The sequence below is a fragment of the Lagenorhynchus albirostris genome, chromosome 1 (genome assembly GCF_949774975.1).
Source record: "Lagenorhynchus albirostris chromosome 1, mLagAlb1.1, whole genome shotgun sequence".
Taxonomy (NCBI): Eukaryota; Metazoa; Chordata; class Mammalia; order Artiodactyla; family Delphinidae; genus Lagenorhynchus; species Lagenorhynchus albirostris.
The window spans coordinates 117,524,335-117,542,473 of NC_083095.1; the positions used below are offsets into that span (position 1 = coordinate 117,524,335).

The 18,139-nt window shown below is 34.2% G+C and overlaps 2 protein-coding genes across 8 annotated transcripts in view; one reads left to right on the forward strand and one right to left on the reverse strand.

Annotated features, from left to right (window-relative positions):
* Positions 1 to 2,894, forward strand: part of MINDY2 (MINDY lysine 48 deubiquitinase 2) — a 116,020-nt gene extending 113,126 nt beyond the window's left edge. For all 5 annotated transcript variants that reach the window (XM_060150913.1, XM_060150919.1, XM_060150928.1 and 2 more), the window contains one exon: positions 2,740 to 2,894. The gene's annotated coding sequence lies outside the window, so the exon portion shown is untranslated. The remainder of the gene's footprint in view (positions 1 to 2,739) is intronic.
* Positions 1 to 18,139, reverse strand: part of SLTM (SAFB like transcription modulator) — a 44,502-nt gene that overhangs the window by 10,580 nt on the left and 15,783 nt on the right. For 2 of the 3 annotated variants that reach the window (XM_060150859.1, XM_060150877.1), the window contains exons 5-14: positions 17,942 to 17,989; positions 10,290 to 10,317; positions 8,477 to 8,945; positions 7,811 to 7,860; positions 5,544 to 5,662; positions 3,204 to 3,353; positions 2,885 to 2,988; positions 2,620 to 2,786; positions 2,055 to 2,140; positions 1,681 to 1,844 (exon numbers count right to left, since the gene is read on the reverse strand). In XM_060150859.1, coding sequence (XP_060006842.1) covers positions 1,681 to 1,844; positions 2,055 to 2,140; positions 2,620 to 2,786; positions 2,885 to 2,988; positions 3,204 to 3,353; positions 5,544 to 5,662; positions 7,811 to 7,860; positions 8,477 to 8,945; positions 10,290 to 10,317; positions 17,942 to 17,989 — 1,385 coding nt within the window. The remainder of the gene's footprint in view (positions 1 to 1,680; positions 1,845 to 2,054; positions 2,141 to 2,619; positions 2,787 to 2,884; positions 2,989 to 3,203; positions 3,354 to 5,543; positions 5,663 to 7,810; positions 7,861 to 8,476; positions 8,946 to 10,289; positions 10,318 to 17,941; positions 17,990 to 18,139) is intronic. The other variant, XM_060150867.1, reaches the window with a different exon arrangement.

Sequence of the window (18,139 nt, forward strand, 5' to 3'; positions counted from 1 at the left end):
CATTTTTAATTATCACAATGACCATGGGGCGGTTACCAGCAGTTAGTGAAGGGGACCAAGGATTCTAAATATCTTCCGATGCGTGGAATAGTCAAGATAGTTCTGCATAACAAAAAACTGTCCAACACTCCTAATGTACCTTTCAAATACCATAATGGACATTCATGTCATTAAAACAAAATCACCTCTAGAGAAAAAAATCTAGCTCTAGAACTTAACTAATGTTTAATAAATGCTAGGTTCATTTGCTTTGGCGTGGCTTTATGTACACTAAAGTTTCCAGGAATGCAACTCCATATAAGTAAGAGGGAAAATTATACTTTCTTGAGAACTTCACCAAGAGTTGTTCACCATTTCAGATGTCATGTCATAACATCAACAACACTCCTGGTATTTGACTCACCAATATGACAAACCGGTATCAATCTGTGTTTGTAGCTGTCACATTCTCACTGAGTCTTAAGAAGGGTGCAAACATCTGACTACTTCATTAGATCTTCTAGAGAGTCATGCCTAAACATTCATATCTGGAATATATGCTTCATTATAAATTACTTTCATTTTTCCTTCGTATTACAGTTAAGGCTTTATATTGATATTTTTCGTATATTTGTATAGGTAGGTATATTATATACCAATTTCGTTTCAGATTAGTAAAGAAGGTGCTGCAACTCTTTTGTTTACTATGAAAGGGGTGCTGGTCTAACGGGTTTGAGGAGTGCTGCCTAATAACTCCCACTCCCACCCTCCTCTCAACTTGTGGTCCTCTAAACAGGAGGCTAAGCGTGCTGAGACCTCTTCCAACAAAGGTTCTGAGTAATGCAAGGGTTATTTCCTTTAGGTAAACTGTGTGGCAATCACAGTATTATTTAAGTTGCTAAAAGTATCTCTGGTAGTTCCAAGCACTCTTGTGAATGAATAGATGAAATTTCATGGTGAGTGACCATTTGACAGTATAGGTTAATATTTGGAAATTTATATTATGAAACACTTTCACAAGAATATTTTAAGTGGCATCCAAAAATTGATATATATGAAAGCAAACTGGCACTCATGATGAACTGTTGAGATATTGCCACTAAAAATAGAAATGTTTTGTTCTCATTTTGTTTTAAAAAGAATGCCTGCTTTGGGACAGAGCTTGAACACAATAAGGTTCACAGGGTTAAATCTGCCTTCACTTGGTCTCTAATTCAAAGTACAATAAGTTTTCCCTAAAATGTCAACATATTATTTGACCACTATAGCTTACATTGAGACTATCCTATCTCAAAAATCAATTTTTCCTTTAAAGTCATGTTTTTTATGGCGGCAGCTTTGGAGTAGAGGAAAGAGCATTGGACTTGGAGTCAGAAGACTTGGGTCTGAGTCCCGACTCTGCCACTCATTAGCCATGTGGCATTGGAAGAGTCATTTAGCCTCTCTGGGCCTCCATTTTTTTCACTTATATAATGGACATAACTAACCTTACAGAACTGTCAAGACAGAGATAATAGATGGAAAGGTATTTTGTAAATCGTAAAATACTATGCAAACTTAAGAAATCAGTAGGTTTTACTGCACTTCTTAAAAGTGACAAATATCTTTCTGTAGGAATACAATTTCCAGAAATCTGGTTTATAACTAGTGTTAAAGATGTACCTATAGTTAAAGACAGGTATAAACAGACTCTTTTCCTACCTTCGAAGTTCCATTGCTCGTCGCAATCTTTCAAAACGAACTAAATGTTCTCTCAATCTTTGTTCCTTCATCTTTTCAAAAGGCAAGATGTCTTTCCTCCTGTAGTCTTTGTCCCTTTTTTTATCTAAGCTAGCTCTCTCCTTTTCCTTGCTTCTTCCATGAATCTGTAGAAAAAAAAATTATAACAGGACTACAAGTTAAAATAATTTTGTTTTTTCAAGTTGAGCTGGTCATTTAAAAAGCCTAAATGAGTAATGACATTCCCCTTTTCTTAGGTTTCCTAGCATGGAAGTGTGCAAAATGGTTAGAGATACTGACTTAGCTTCTTTTGGGAACAGGTGGAATAGTATACAACATCCATCTCAGAGACTTACTTTCTCATATCTTCCCCTTCTTGATGGCCTACAATGATCTCCTTTAGTTTGGTCTAGTATTACCATATGTCCTGGACTCTTTGAACCTAAGAGGAAAAAGAAAAAAAATTAGATAAGCAAATGTCTAAAAATATTTCAGTAAAAAAGAAAATATAATGTAAAAATGCTGAATTCTTAGACAACCAAATATTCATAAATGAATACATGAAATAAAAAACCTATTCTATAAGAACTTAAAGGTAAAGAGTTTTTAAAGCTTGATCTGCTAACATAAATACTTTCAGAGATACCAAAAGATCAATTACATAGCTATTACTCATTGACCGTTTTCAGCCAGCCCAGATTTAACAGTAAATGGGCTTAGGTGGAAGAAGACATCTGTTTCCTAAGAGTGGAAAAGGAGAAGACAATCAGTCTATTAGACCTCCTTTTCTACCACAGTGACATCTAATAACAAAGTTTAAAATATTTATCTGGATTGTAATCTCAAGTTTCCCCTTCCACTGTAAAAATTAAATTGTAGGATGCATTAGAAAGGGACTGAGAAGAAAGATGCATAGCATACTTATTCGTTTCTTTTCTTCACTTTTTTTAATCGATTCTGAAGTTTGGCCACTTGATCCATTATCATTCTTCTCATCTTTACCTTCTATTTTCTTAGTATCCTTGCTTTCTTTTTTTTCAGGTTTCTCAGACGACCTCTTCTCTTCTTTTTTGACTGAGGCTTGTGTCCTGACCATACCACAACACGCAAGAAAACAACAAAATGAGGACTACTTCATCAGTGTACCAAGAAAGTCTATATGCTTATCAACAAAATAAATCCTTACTTGCTACTTCTATCACTCATATTTTTTTTGTCTCCAGAACTTCTTGAACTACTCTTTTCATCATTTTCTTTCTTCAATTCTTTCTTAGAAGGATCACCTTTAACCTGAAAGGTTTAAACAGAAAAAAAATATGTGTTTTAACGTTACACTTTTATGTTTATAAAAAGTATGTTGATGGTAGAAAATTTGGAAAACAGAAATGAATATATAAAATTAAAAATCATTCCTAATTCTACTCCCTACCAGTATAACATCTTTAAATTGAAAATTACTAGCCCTCAAAATAACCTCCCTTTTATAAACACTTAAGCAAGCTTACTTTTTCAACAGAAATTAGCTGTCCATGCAGCTCAGTGCGATGAAGATGTGCAATACATCTGGACACCTCTGTGCTTGAAGACATAGTTACAATGCCATAGCACTTGGCCCCGGGACTTCGAGCATTTGTGACTACCTTTGCACTCAGGACCTGTAAAATGAGATTATACTTTAGAAAGTTTTACAACTTTATAACCACATACATTTCTAAATAGATTAAACTTCAGAATGAAGACTATTCAAATTAAAGGATATGTTCAGGATGTATAAATTCAGGATAAAGGATAAATTTAGGACATATATTATTCTATGATCACCATCTACCTTGCCTGTAAGTAGTCAGTAAATATTCAGGGGAACAATTTAAAATGTCAAAAAGCAATTTAACCTGCTTTTAGTTTTTTCCTTTTTCTTCCTTTCAAATACATTGCCAAAACACAGTCACATCAATGAAGTAATGGCACAATTAACGAAAGCAAAGAAATAATATTTTCAATTAGATTTGGGTCAAAAATTCCCTATCAAAGGCTCACCCTGAATCTCTTAAAGATATTAAAACAAAAAGGGTTAAGTTCCTAGAAAGTGTCTAGATAAGTGTTAACACTTTTCTATAATGGGTCTTTCAAAAATAAAGAATCTGCCACATGTAAAAAAACAACCTTAAAAATACACCCTAGGACTTCCCTGGTGGCGCAGTGGTTAAGAATCTGCCTGCCAATGCAGGGGACACGGGTTTGAGCCGTGGTCTGGGAAGATCCCACATGCCGTGGAGCAACTAAGCCCATGCGCCACAACTACTGAGCCCGCGCACCTAGAGCCCATGCTCCGCAACAAGAGAAGCCATGACAACGAGAATCCCGTGCACTGCAACAAAGAGTAGCCCCCGCTCGCCGCAACTAGAGAAAGCCCGCGCACAGCAACGAAGACCCAATACAGCCAAAAATAAAAACAAATAAATTAATTTTTTTTAAAAAACACACAAAAGACACACTTTCCATCTATGTACTTTTAAAATGTATACCAATATAAAAGTGACAAATAATTTCAATTCTATAAAATGAATAAGAGAGACAAGGCAGGGGTGGATGAGTGAGAAGAAAAGCGAGAGAGAACAATGTAGTGCTGAATAAATAGGAACAGGGACGCAGTGTCAGGAAGAGGAACGTAAGGAATTTAGGAGGCTGTATGGTGTGGGTAGCTGGTAGCTATCAGCTTTTATCTCAACTCTGGGAAACACTGACTTGCCCCAACAACAGCTTAATTCTTAAGCCCGAGGTCCTTGTTATAAGTACATGGTTTCCTAATATAGTTTTAATCCTAACAAATGCCAACATCAAAATACCGTTTTTACAGCTCTAACAATAAATTGTTGAAAATAGAACCAAAAATACACCACAGCTGATCATGGGACCACAATTCTCAGTGTTCTGTATCTGACATCTACAAGAACCTCCTTAAATGTGCAGGTAACTCTCTAATTAGAAGAAGAAGAAAAAACTCCTAAAATCAATAAGATAGATTTTTGTAACACTCATTAATGGCTATTTACTGTTAATGGTCATTAATTTAATAAATATTTGAAAGCCTACCATGTGCACACATAGTATAGTAGATAAAGATCCCTGCTATCAAAGAGTTTACAGCAGAGTAGGTTATATACGATGTATCAATATATTGTACACTAAAATGTAAAGCAGAAAATAGTGAGTGCCCTAAGGGATGCAGATCAACTGCAACTTAATTCAACAGACATTATTTGAATATTCAATTCATTTAATCATTGACTATTTTTCTCTTCTGTTAGGGCTCCCCTCATATGCCAGAAAAAGTTCTCCTGATGAACCAACCACAGTAACGCCTCCCTTTGCTAACACCCTGCACTCTTCCTTCACAGCACATATCAAAACTTCTGATTAAGTTTCACCAGTTTTACATTTTTCACCACCACTGTACTGGAATTTGTATAATGAGAAGGACCACATCAGTTTTGGGGTTTTTTCCCTCATATTCTATATCCCATTGCCTAATATTAATCTACCTATATTTTCCAGATGACCAGATCAGCCTCAGCAATTCTAGGTCCAAGAAATATCATGATGAATGTGATGAATCAAAATCCTTGGCTTAAATGGGCTCAAAATATGAGCTCTTAATAGAAGATTCCCAGGGCTCAGAGTGAGATTATATGATGAAACTCATCATTACTACAGAACTCAATAATTATGCCTGTAACAGTCCTAAGAGAGACAAGAAACTAGATTTTATATATACTGTTTTGAATATAACCTCTATTTAGAATGGAGATACCAGAAAGATGGATAAAAAGGTAAAAAGAATGTACCTTTCCATATTTGCCAAAGAGGTTCTTCAAATCAGCAGCTTTGGTATTAGAAGAAAGTCCACTAACCCAGATATTTTTAGTTGAGCTTCCACTGCTACCACTAGTACTACTTGTACTTCCTAGAATAGATTTAATATCAGAAGTTTAAGTACCTCAATTGGAATTTTTTAAAACACAATTATTAGGGCCATATTCTTCCAAAATTATAATACCCTCTAATGTTGATAGTACAACTTTACTACATCAAAATCCTACACATCTGTTATTAAAATCAAACACAATAAGAGATAATACAAACATGTCTGAACATTTGTACATTTCCTACTGCACGAATTTTAAGACAAAGTAGGCAAAAAAAATAAATTACATGTCTTGGACTTTTGCTTTTAAGCTCAATAACTTATACTCAACCACTGCACTGAATACAGGGGACCAGGAAGTAGTCATCTAGGAATGTACAGACTGCTTAATTACCTACATCTGTGGTGGGCTTTAGCTCCTGAGAAACTTGGGAGCGCAAAGGGAAAAGTCAAACAAAGGGATAAACTGTTTTCAAGAATCTGAATGTTTAATAACAAAGACTAGCCAACCACAGTTCACCTTCATTCTCTATCAGAGAAAGGGTAAGAGAAAGTGGGAATTACATGCAGCTGGATAACTCTGTATTTAAAAAAAAAAAATCTTCTACAATCACTTACAAAAATAAGATCAGAGACCTCAAAATCCTTTAGAATAGGTAAATGGTTATATGTATTATTTCTGCACTATTTCCATACACAAATTATGGTTTCATACAGATAAATGCCATTTCTTAAAATACAGGCCTGGTCAGTCATCCTTCAGTGCTTTACTTCAAATGTGCTATTATAAAAAAGGAATTTTCATTCATTTGACTTTACTTGGAAAACAACTCTTACCCACTCTAAGGGCAACAGTATCTAAGCAAACAAAAGTAACAATTTTTATAACTTTGCATTATTGGAGTAAAATGTTTAATGCTTTAAAAATTACAAGCCACAAGTTTTAGTTGAAGAACTATTGTCAGCGTACTTATGAGACAACACATGCCTGACTCAAATATTTTAAATATTAATGGTTGCTGCATTTGTGTTCTTAAGAAATGTAGTTATCAAGCGATCTGCTATGAAATGTTAACTGAAAGTTTATGTATCTTTTTTATTTTACCAGTAACATTTGGGCCCACGTACTTCTCTAACTACAGAAAAAACAATTTAATGACAGGAAAAAGTTAACATTTAATTAAGACTACACTAGTCTTCTAAATTTAAAGGATAACATTTAATACATTTATTATATCTTATCCATTAACCAAACTGTAAGGAATGTGGGTAATGCAATTAATTAATTGTCAATTACTAAACCAATCACTAAAATTTCTAATTATTAAAATATACCAACAAAATATACTAAAAAAAAGGATAAGGAACACATTACTTTTTCAGGCACTCGAGGCATTTTCAGAATCTGTAGTACCTAAATGGTGTTATTTTCCCTTAAAATGCTTTTTGAGAACACAAGAAATATTTTTCAAGTATACAGCATATACAAGATGACACTAAAGCACATGACCAGGAGACAAACTGAGACTTCCCAGTAACAAAAAGTAATCAAATAATGCACCTTTAAGCTCACAAAAATTAAAATAAAACTACTTTTCTACATAAAACTCTCATCAATGCAAAATAAGTCAAATAGGAAGTAAATTCCGAAGAATTAAAATACTGTATAACTGGCTATTAACAGAAGTGTGCCCTGATTTAAAGAATCAAGAAAGTAAAACCAAATGTTAGGAGACTGACTTTCTTTCAGCTCCACAAATATACACAAATGCTGTTTATACCATATTTCCTACTAGACAGAAAGGGAAAAGACTGTGGTGGTGTACAGGGGTTAAAAGTGACTGCAATCAAAGATAAAATACTTGAAATTATAAGATAACAAAATATCTATTATATGAATATTCCATACAGATGCTTAGAACACAACGTAAAAAACACAGACCAAATATATTTTAAGCAAATTCATACCAGTTTACAAATTAAGTAATTAAGAAAGTAATGCTTTAATCACACTGAGAATTTGCTGCAATCTAACTCCATTGTTTACATAAAGGCCATCGAAAAATTTTAGTATGTCAATTTTTGAGGACTAAATAATGTCAAAGGAAACAAACCCCAGGCAATTATTACTTTTTAATGAAAATATGCAATTTACCACTGAAATAAACAGGGAAGGAAATCCATTACCTTTGTCATCTTTGGATGATGTCTTGCTGTCTTTAGATTCCTTTGAAGAGCTAAAGAAGCAAATCACCAGAAGAAAATTGAAAAAAAAAAAAACACAACAGAAAAAAACAAAAGAACAAAAATCGAACAGCTTGATATCGACTATATTTCAAATAGTGCTATTCATACAAATTAATAATTCCAAAGGCCTAGATTAGGTTATTTGAACAAATGATTCCCTTAGGATTCTTGGACTGATTTTCCCCAAGATGCCTGAAGATCTAGATTTTCTGACAATTCTATTCAGTGGATATATGGCCATCTTCTCCAGATTTCAGGACTGGGACTTGACTTCATTTTGTGTTCTTAGGACTGATAGTTGTTCATTAACCATCATCACAAGGATTTTTAAAAATAAAACACAAAAAAATTGTCAATTTGAAAAAAAAAAACAACAAAAAAACCAAATATATGCTGACAATTCGACAATGCAATCAGTAGGACACACTGCATATTACGAAGATCTTGAATTTTTTTTTAAAGTAACTTATGACGATCAAAAATATTATAGGCAGGATCATAAGTACTAATTACTGTACATGGTCTTGAAGCCACCCCCTTAATGTAGAGTGATCTTATTGAATGCTGGAATTCAGTATCGTAAAGAACTGACATAGAAAAACAAACCTCTTTGCTTGACCAGAGGCCCCAGTAGACGAGGGCCCTTTCTTCAAAGTATCCTTTTCTTTGTCTCCAGATTCTGCTTTCTTAGAACTTTCTCTGGCTTCCTTCTCGACAGGATCACCCTTCACGCAGTCTTCCTTCTTACCATCTTTATGGTTCGCATTCATCTCATAATCCTTGCTTTCCTTCTCCGGGCTCTGTGCAATGACGTCCTGCCCATCTTTTGGCTTACTTGCTTCAGAATCTGTAATTTTCACATTTTTACCTGTTTCTAGGAGGTCATCACCATCAAAATCCAGAGTGATGGCATCTTCAGCCTGGATTGTGACCGAGATGTTGTCATCCTCAGCTTCTTTCACAGTCGTATTAGCTTCCATCTCTTCATGAGCTGTGTGATCAGCCTCAGCTAGGTTCCCTTCTGAAGGAAGAGGTTTAGATACTTCTTGTGTACCATCACCAGAACCTGCTATATCTAAGAGGATTTAACAGGAATAAATACGGCAAAACAAGAAGTTTAAACAATTTCATATTCATAAGCTAGAATAGGACCTAGAAAATATAAAGCCAGTTATTAGCACTGATGGAAGGTTAGGAAGAAAAACACAAGGGTATTAACTAACATAAACAATCCTTTACCCAGGATCACTTATTCTTCATGGAAAAAAATGATCTCTAAATACAAATACCAAATAACAAAAGTGAAGAAATGGTTCCATCCTGAGGATACCAGCTCTTCATTTCTGGTTATAAGTTAATGGCATATGGAAGATTTTTTTCCTCCATGAGAGAGTGACAAATGTGCAGATTTGGTATTCAATGTTCAAATTATCTTGGGATTTAACTCTTGTGACCTTCATAACTCCAATGGTGACGTCTTGAAAGGTCACAGTCTGAGGATACCAATCGGTCTTCAAAGTATTCAGGGCCTCATCTTTTTCGCTCTTCTTATTCAGTTCTTGTGTAGTCCAGAATCACGTGGAAAACTGCTACAGGCGGCTCCAAAGATGGCCTGCTCCATTAACGTTTAGGAAAGTGGTTATTTCCAGGCTTCATCCTGTCCAGTCAGTCCTGCAATTACCATCTTCAATGATGTCTTGCATTCCCCCAAAATAGAAAGGCTTCGGGCATCTGAGATTTTCAGCTGGTAGCTTTACTTCATCATTTCTTCTAGGTTTTTTATTCTTTCTTGCTTAGAACCCTGTTCCATGTCCTTTCTAGTCCAAAGTAGGAGGATCCTTTGACGTCTTTCCAAGAACTCTTCCATAAACCTCATACTGACCACGTATTTTGCTACTGGTGTCCCTGCAATTGTATTGGATGAGATAGCTCTCCTAAACTACTGAAACTGTCAGAAGACTGTACGAAATTTCTCTAAGCAGCAAACAAAAAGTCAGTCTCCTGGTCACCCAACATTTTTAGGGCTAATTGTAAAATTAATTATCCATTACATACAAGGACTCCCAATAAGCACGTATGAGTTACTGCAGTGCCAGTCCTAAGAATGTAATCAACTTACCGTATGCTAGGAGTTATTTTTAAAAATAAAATTTAAATTGGGTTAAGTAAAAAATGGCATTGTCCACTACAGTAACTGATATGTACCATTAAGTTAGAACATATCTTTAAAGTGTTAAAAAAAAATTAAAACCAATTGAAAAATAAAATCAAGGTGCTACCTTAATTCACTAAGTTGATAAATTTGAAAATAAACTCATTTCAAAAATAAGATTTCAAATAAGGAATGTTTTATTTTCACATAATTTACTGTTTTTCTAAATGTCACCAATTTTTAAACTCTACTTAGCATCAAACATACCTTTCTCATTTTCTTCTTCCTCACCATCCTGAAATTCAAAGAATAATCAAATGTAAAATGAATTCACTTAAAACTGGATTTCAGTAATAGTACAAGATCTATCAAGTTTGATTGCTGAATGATTTAATAATATTAGAGACGCCTATCACTAACAAATACAGGATATTCCAATCAGAACTGAACCAAAACACATTTACAGAAATGTAGCATATGTCTGGTATACATGATTTTACACAAGGAAACAGGCAAATCTGTCAATGATTATATCAACAATGAACTGGATTACTTAGTTTCACTACTCAAAACTAGTTTAAACAACCGGACTCTTAACTCATATCAAAAAGCCACTAGGAATTCCCTGGCGGTCTAGTGGTTAGGACTCGGCGCTTTCACTGCTAGGCCTTGGGTCCGACCCTCGGTCTGGGAACTAAGATCCCGCAAGCCGTGAGGCGCGGGCCCCCCACCGCCCCAAAAAAAGAGGATGCAAAAAGATGCCAATAAAAAGCCTGCCCTGATTATTTTACATGACTCAGCTCAAAGGCACTCTTAGGGCATACTATTCAAAATGTACCAGAAAATCTAACATGAAAACATATACTTTTCAAGGGATGGAATGCATATTAATAAACAAAATAAATAAACAAAAAACACTCCCTTCTTAGGCATCTCAGAAGTAAGAATGACCACAAGAGTAGTTTCAAATTTATTCCTTTTTAATCTGTTAAAATGAATTCATAAGCTGTCTCATATACAATGGTGGTCAGCCACTTTAAAAATGGTATTTGTGCTAAGGTAATCAAAACAAGTAACACAATTTTTTAAATGATTGGCTTTAATTTTAAAATATGTGATATTTCAATTTTAAAATTTGTGACATCACGTAATCTAAAATTAAGCATGTGCTGGCTTGAAAACAAGAATAGCACAGAGGGGAAAATCTTTATTTACTCTACACCAAGCTAACACTACAAAAATAACTGAATTATAGCAAAATAGAAACAACATTTCCCAAAATTAAAGATCATAACAAATAAGCTAGTAATATGCATTATAATCTCAGTAATGGAAAAAAATTAAGGAATGTTTTAACTTATAACTTTTAAAATAAAAGCTGAGTAGAAGTAGATTTTTTTAGTCAAGGTGGTGTGAAGCTACCGTACACGAAGCCTTAGAGTAGTGGTTCTCAAACTCTGAGTCTGTATCAGAATCCCCTGAGGACTTGGGATTGAGATTGAGATTGCTGAACACCAACCCTAGAGTTTCTGATTCAAGCCTGGAGTAGGGCCTGGGAATCTGCATCTCTAACAAGTTTCAGTGACGCTGATGCCGGTCCAGGGACTACACTTTAAGAACGGTGCCTTAAAGCGACAGCCTAGCAGGGAAATTAGACTGAAGGCAAAACTGAACTGTAAACAAAATTTTAAATGCCGCATTAATCTTATAACACAATTTTAGATTCATATAAAAGCATGCATTCCTTAAAAATGTCAAATATTTTACCATATGCTCAAAATTAACATTTGGGTAACACACATATTTCTGAGAAGTCATTTTTAAAATAATTTTTCAACTTTAAGTTAACACATAAGTGCCCCAATTAGGGAATGACCAATTGTACTGCAAACTACAGTAACATGAAGGAAACTGAAAACACTAAAACAATTAAGCCATAAGCTTAGGAAGTAAAATAGTCCAGAACAAGTACATTACTGACTGACAGCAATATGAATCCTATTATTATATAAGTCCATTATACTGTGCTCTAATAAGCTCCTAATTGTTATGCTGGAATTTAGTTTTAATCATTACATTTCTAATGTGCAACATTTGGAAAGGAAAGAAAAATGCTTTAACTTGGGTGGAGTGGTAGGCAGTGGCAGCAAAGGAAGGATGAGTTATGCTGGAATTACTGATAAGTCTTTTTCTCCCAAACTCTTTTAGTCATTTATCTCAGAGGGATAAATAAACTGGAATATCTCAACTTTTACTTAAAAGCAGAATAAAGTAACTTAAAGAATGCAACTTGCCTCTCCTTTATCTACCTGTGATACAACAGCACACCACTTCCAAGATATTGTTTTAGAGATGCAATATTGATATGTTCAAGAAAAAAAAATGGCCAAAGTATTTATTAAAAAATACTGTGATGTAAAAAACAAAATCTTTCGGCCAATTAGAAATGTTATTTCTAGCTGCTAAAATAATTGGTAAGGTTTGCCTTACTTTGCTCAAGAGTTTTTAGGTATCTATCCTAATTACTCAACAGGTCTTCTGAAGGGTTTCACAACTTTAGTTTCTCAAAATAGTAGTAACACTAGCCTTATTACATATACTTAAATGTCCCTAGGAAAGGAGTCTGAGCCAACTTCCAGAAAACAAACTGATTACAATGGGGGTGAAGCACAAAAACAACTAGGGTTAGTAGAAAAGATGAGCCACACACTAGTGCATATTTGCGTTATTGTTCAGTATGTGCAGTAAACATAGCACTCACTACTAAGGTTAAACCATTCCTTACAATAAAGAAACAAACCAAGAAATACAAGAAAGACAGTGGAAATTTTTCCCTGTAAATGATATATAGGCACAGACATGTACCTTATTTGAAAATAATTTTCCTCCACTGAAAACAGATGTTTTTTCAGAATAAGGAATATGGTAAATAAGTAACCACAATGAAAAGCATCCTTTTAAATTAACTACTTTTTGTGCTAATCTTGAAAAAATTTATTTCACATATGAAAATGAAAACAAATGTCTATAATGTTCATGTTATTTATCTTTGTAATGGGATCTACAACCCTTAAGTCAAATATGAAAATTAATACAGAAAGCTTCTCTATTTTTATTTCATTCTAGGAGCAGCAATGACTCGTGACAGGTAAAGACAAGCCTAGGACTTGTTTTTCAGTTAACAAAGTGTTTCCTATATACCCATTCTATTACCTTCCCCTACGTTAATCTTGTGATACATGTACTTATATGAACCAAGTAAGAAGACCTCTTCTGGAAGGCCTCCTTTCCCCTGACTTGTATATAAACACTGTATTCAGTCTGACTAATTTACAATAAACCTTCAAGATAACCCTAAACCACTACCTGCTATCTATCTGGCAATACGCTAAAGACTGTGGGAAATACAAAATATCTGGCACATAATAAGCACTTAACAAATATTTGTTGAATGAATTTACTGAATAAATGTAGTGTAAGACACTACTGTTTTTAGGTGGAGGGACTGAACTAACTGCAGCACTGTGTAAGTACAATGGAATTCAGAAAACAACAATTCCGAGTGTGGAGTCATTTAGTGAAAAGAATACCAGACTAGGCACCATGAGATGTAGTTATTTATTCTGTCTTTACCACTAAAACAGTTTTACTCTGTGGTAGTGTCATCTACCTAGGTGAATTTTACCTATAAAACAGAGATAACATATGACCTAAATAGGATATATAGAATTAAATAAGATAAGGGGTGTAAAAAGTTCTCTGTCAACAGTAAAGCACTACATGAGAGAGAGCTTTATGGAAGAGACAGAGATAAGTCTGCCTTTGAGAGGTATGTAGACTTCGTATGACAAAAAAAGGGAAGGCCCTTCAAGTTAATGAAACATTAGGGGCAAAGGCAAATGGAAAAAGGAATATACATGATGCAATCATAGAAGATTGACAAGATTGACACTAGAGGAAATTTTTAAGAATTAAAGCATTACCAAATACAAACATTTTGGAGAAAATTTTCCAAACAATTCTCAAGTAACTGATACCTTCAAGCAAGTAAAACAATACTACAAGTAACCACTAACTACACATGTACTATGTGCCAGGGTATATGATTGATCTTCACATCACTCTAGCAGGTAGGACTTACAATGTTCATTTTACAGACATAGAAATTGACTAAGAAAACATGCCGAAACTCACAATATTATAAGTAACTAACAGAATGCAAACCAAATTCTACCTGGTATGACAAACTGCTTAGAGGCTAACACCTGAGAGCTAAAGATTTAAGCTTCAAGTCAAAGCCTGAAGACTGGCTTTAAATAAATATATCCCTATACAAAGGCACTGCCTATTTACTTATATTTTTAAAAACAAGGAATAAAAGGATAAATCCTGAATTTTGGAAAGTTCACCAATAAGGGGACGGGTGAAGGGGACTTTTTTGAATATATCCTGTCTCTTAGATTTGACTTTGGAACCATGTAAATATTTTAAATAATTATAAAATTAAATTTAAAATTATAACTTTTTATTTTGAAATAACTATAGACTCACAAGAAGTTACAGATTAATTTTTTTAAAAAAAAATACTTAAACATTGAAAATAAAATGAAACAAGTCAACCTAAATATGTATTAGTTGGTGATCACACAGAAGACTAGTCTAAAACACAGTGATTTGTTTGTTCCTAGAGGGGTACAGCCTTAGGAGAGATACAACTGGGGAGAAAAACCTTAAATTATTTTCAGAAATCACACTGGTGGCGGTGTTGGTATTATCATTCTAGGACTATTGTATATACACTGTGAGATAAAGAAAATAATTAACTTAGAAGTATCCTTATGAACTCAAAATCTATTTTATCTTAGAAGTAAAAACCAACAAAAACAAGCAAACAAAAAACACATTCTCTAGCACTGTACATTGAAAAGGCCTAGAAAACATGAATAACCCAGTGGCAATGAATACCCCTACCATGGAGATTACTGTCTTGAAATACCATTTACCACTAAAAGGAAAAAATGGCTAATTACAGGTCTGGAGCAGGAAATGGAACATCTTTACCAGAAAGCACAGAAGCAAAGACTACTAGGATCATGTTGAAAGGACTCAAAAGCCAACTTGAAGAGGTTCTCACTGGCTACAGATGGGACAATTTGAGCATTAATAAGGATAATAACTACAATGGACTGAAATACATTAAAAATATTTAAGTCCATGAGTTCAAAATGAAACTATGGGAGAAAAAGAAAAAAAAAAAAGAACCTCATTAGTCACTATTGGAGATGCTCATGAACCAGCTCATTATTTTGAAAATTGGTAAATAAAAGAAAAATAATCATATATCCCGCCTTTCTTTGTAAATGGTACCACAGGGTAACCAAATAGCAGGTGAGAAGTTTCTCTTTCCAAGGAACATTCCAGCTAACAAATAAAGAAAAAAATGACAGAATTAGAATATCACCACTTTGATCTCCCTAAATAACCAGTGCAGTATGGATCATCAATGATTGGTACCATCACCAAGAAGATACAGTCAAACATTATGTGTATCCAAATAGAAGAATACAACACTACCTGGGAATTAGCTGTATGTCTTGCGGGGATGGAGATGGGGGTGCAGGAATCAGATAGTAAACCTCTGGATCCTATAACCAACTTACCAATTTACAGGAAATACAGTAAACAGAGTTGAACGAATCCATAGGAATGTAATCAGCAAAATATAGACTTTGGAAGCTCTATGACTTGTCCAACTATGCTAGATGCTCTTTTCGTAAATATTTTTATTGAACCAGCCATCTCCATTCATTCACCTAATGTCTGTGGCTGCTTTCACACTACAATGGCAGAGTTGGATAGCTGTGACAGACCATATGGTCCACAACGGCTAATAGCCTTTTCTACCTGGCCTTTTAAGAAAAACTTTGCCAACTCTTGTTCTATAGGATAAACAACTCAATTTCTTTAACAAATAAGACAGTAGGGGAAAAAAGATGGAGAGAAAACCTAGAGATTAAAAGAGGCCTAAAAGACATTTCAATCAATCACAATGTCTCGATCTTATTTGTATCTGGATTCAAATAAAACCTGTTTTTTAAAAAAATTTTGGACAACTGAGTAATTGAAGATATTAAAAATCGTGTTTTAGGAGTAATAATGTAAAAAATAAAAGAGTTCTGAAATTTTTAAATTTTTACATACTGAAATTTTTAAAGTGAAATACGATGTCTGGAATTTGTTTCAAAATAATCCAGAAAAGCGGAAGTGAACAGAGGTATAGATGAAATAATACTGCCCGTGAACTGGTAACAGCAGAAGCTGTGTGATGGGTACACTCTATGCAGTATTCCTTAACACATGTAGTAAGACAATACATTCATTAGTCATGTTTAGAAGCATCAGATCATGATGGAACTCAGATACATTCATATATATTTCTAGATATTCCACTATACATCATTTAGGAAGAGGAAAAAGGTCATTTTACTTAAAACTTCTCTGAAGAAGTAACCTCCCTTTTGATATGATAAAGCAAAACTTGCCCCTTGATGAGAAGTATATGTGTTATTTCATTCTCAGGATGGAATGGGAGCAAGGCCAAATCTAGCCCATAAAAATTTGCAAAAATTAGAAAAAGGCATTCATTCCTTAAGATACTTCTGTTAAATTTCTACAATAAATATATAATCTATTATGAGAATGGGGACCCTTAGATGTGATGCTTTCACACACTCACAACCTGTGCAACTGTAAGAGAGGCCCTTGATGAAAATTTAAAAACTCGTTGCCAGAGAATATGAAGAGTTCAACTTTACCTTTTTGCAAATTAGTAATCTATAAAAGGTACTCCTGGGAGTACAATCTGGGAGTTGATCTTCCTCATCTACTTTTCATCATTCAGAAATGAATGTACCTGAGGATAGTATGGGGGACAAGTCTACAGACTTTCAGAGTCCTAATATTTCCTTCCTGAATATTCCAAATTACCAAAAACATTCCTCCCAGAAATGCAATTTCTCCCCCATTGCAATAAACACAGAGAGCCAATATATAGCCTCACCAGCATTTCAAAGGCAAGAGAGCTGCAGGAAAGAAGGCATGACCAGAGGCAATCAGCTAAGCAGTCGGTGAATATACTCCCCATTATACACTCTTCCAGTAAATATTAGAATGAGGAAAAAACACAGCTGGATCACTACTTTTTCTAAATCTAGTAAACAGAAGGAATCCCTATCTCTATTTGAAAGTATACTATTTAAAGAGGGTACATGAACAAGGCATTCTTGAGTACAGATATGAGAAAAAGACAAAGGATAATTTTTTAGTAGAGAAATTGAGCTATAAATGTGTTTACAGCATCTGTACATCATACTTTAAAATGTACACTACGCGTATCACATATACCAAAAACAAAATCTAATACAGAATAGAAGAGTTGTCATTTTCTACACACACATACACATACATACATAATACCCCAAGTAAATTAATTGAACAGAGATTTTTATCATTTTTATACTATGCCCATCCTAGGAGTGTTAAATTAACCAAATTTTAAAGCTTTGAAAAGGATATTAGTACTTTTAAATGATTTATTTTATACCAAAGTGACCCAAAAAAATCAAGGAGTGTGAAGGCTTCCCAAAAGACTGGTAACTAGAGTCATGTTTTATACAAAGGATAGACTGTTTTTATTTTTATTTTGAAAGTGGTAGGAACCTTGTTGTAATAACTTCCAATTACCTCTATGGCAACAGAAATTTCAGCTGCCACTTTAAAGTATTTTGTATCACATAAGTAACTCAGTATTAAATTTAAGGCAGTTTTATGAATTAAAGAATTATGAAGTCAAAATAAGATTCCTTTTCCAAGCCCTTCCACCCACAATATCAAATTCATAGGACTAAATGTAAACTTACTTGGGCTGTTAGAAAGGTATCATCTTCACCTTCTTGAGCTTCAATTTCCTAAGTAAAAGGGTATACAATAGCTTTGCTTTACAAAATATCTGGGTAACATGAGAATGCTTTTATGCTATACCCGATTATCACGTGCCTCGTGTTCTGTGCAGGGTCTATGGATACCATGGGTCCTAAGTCAATGCTTAATAATTCAGG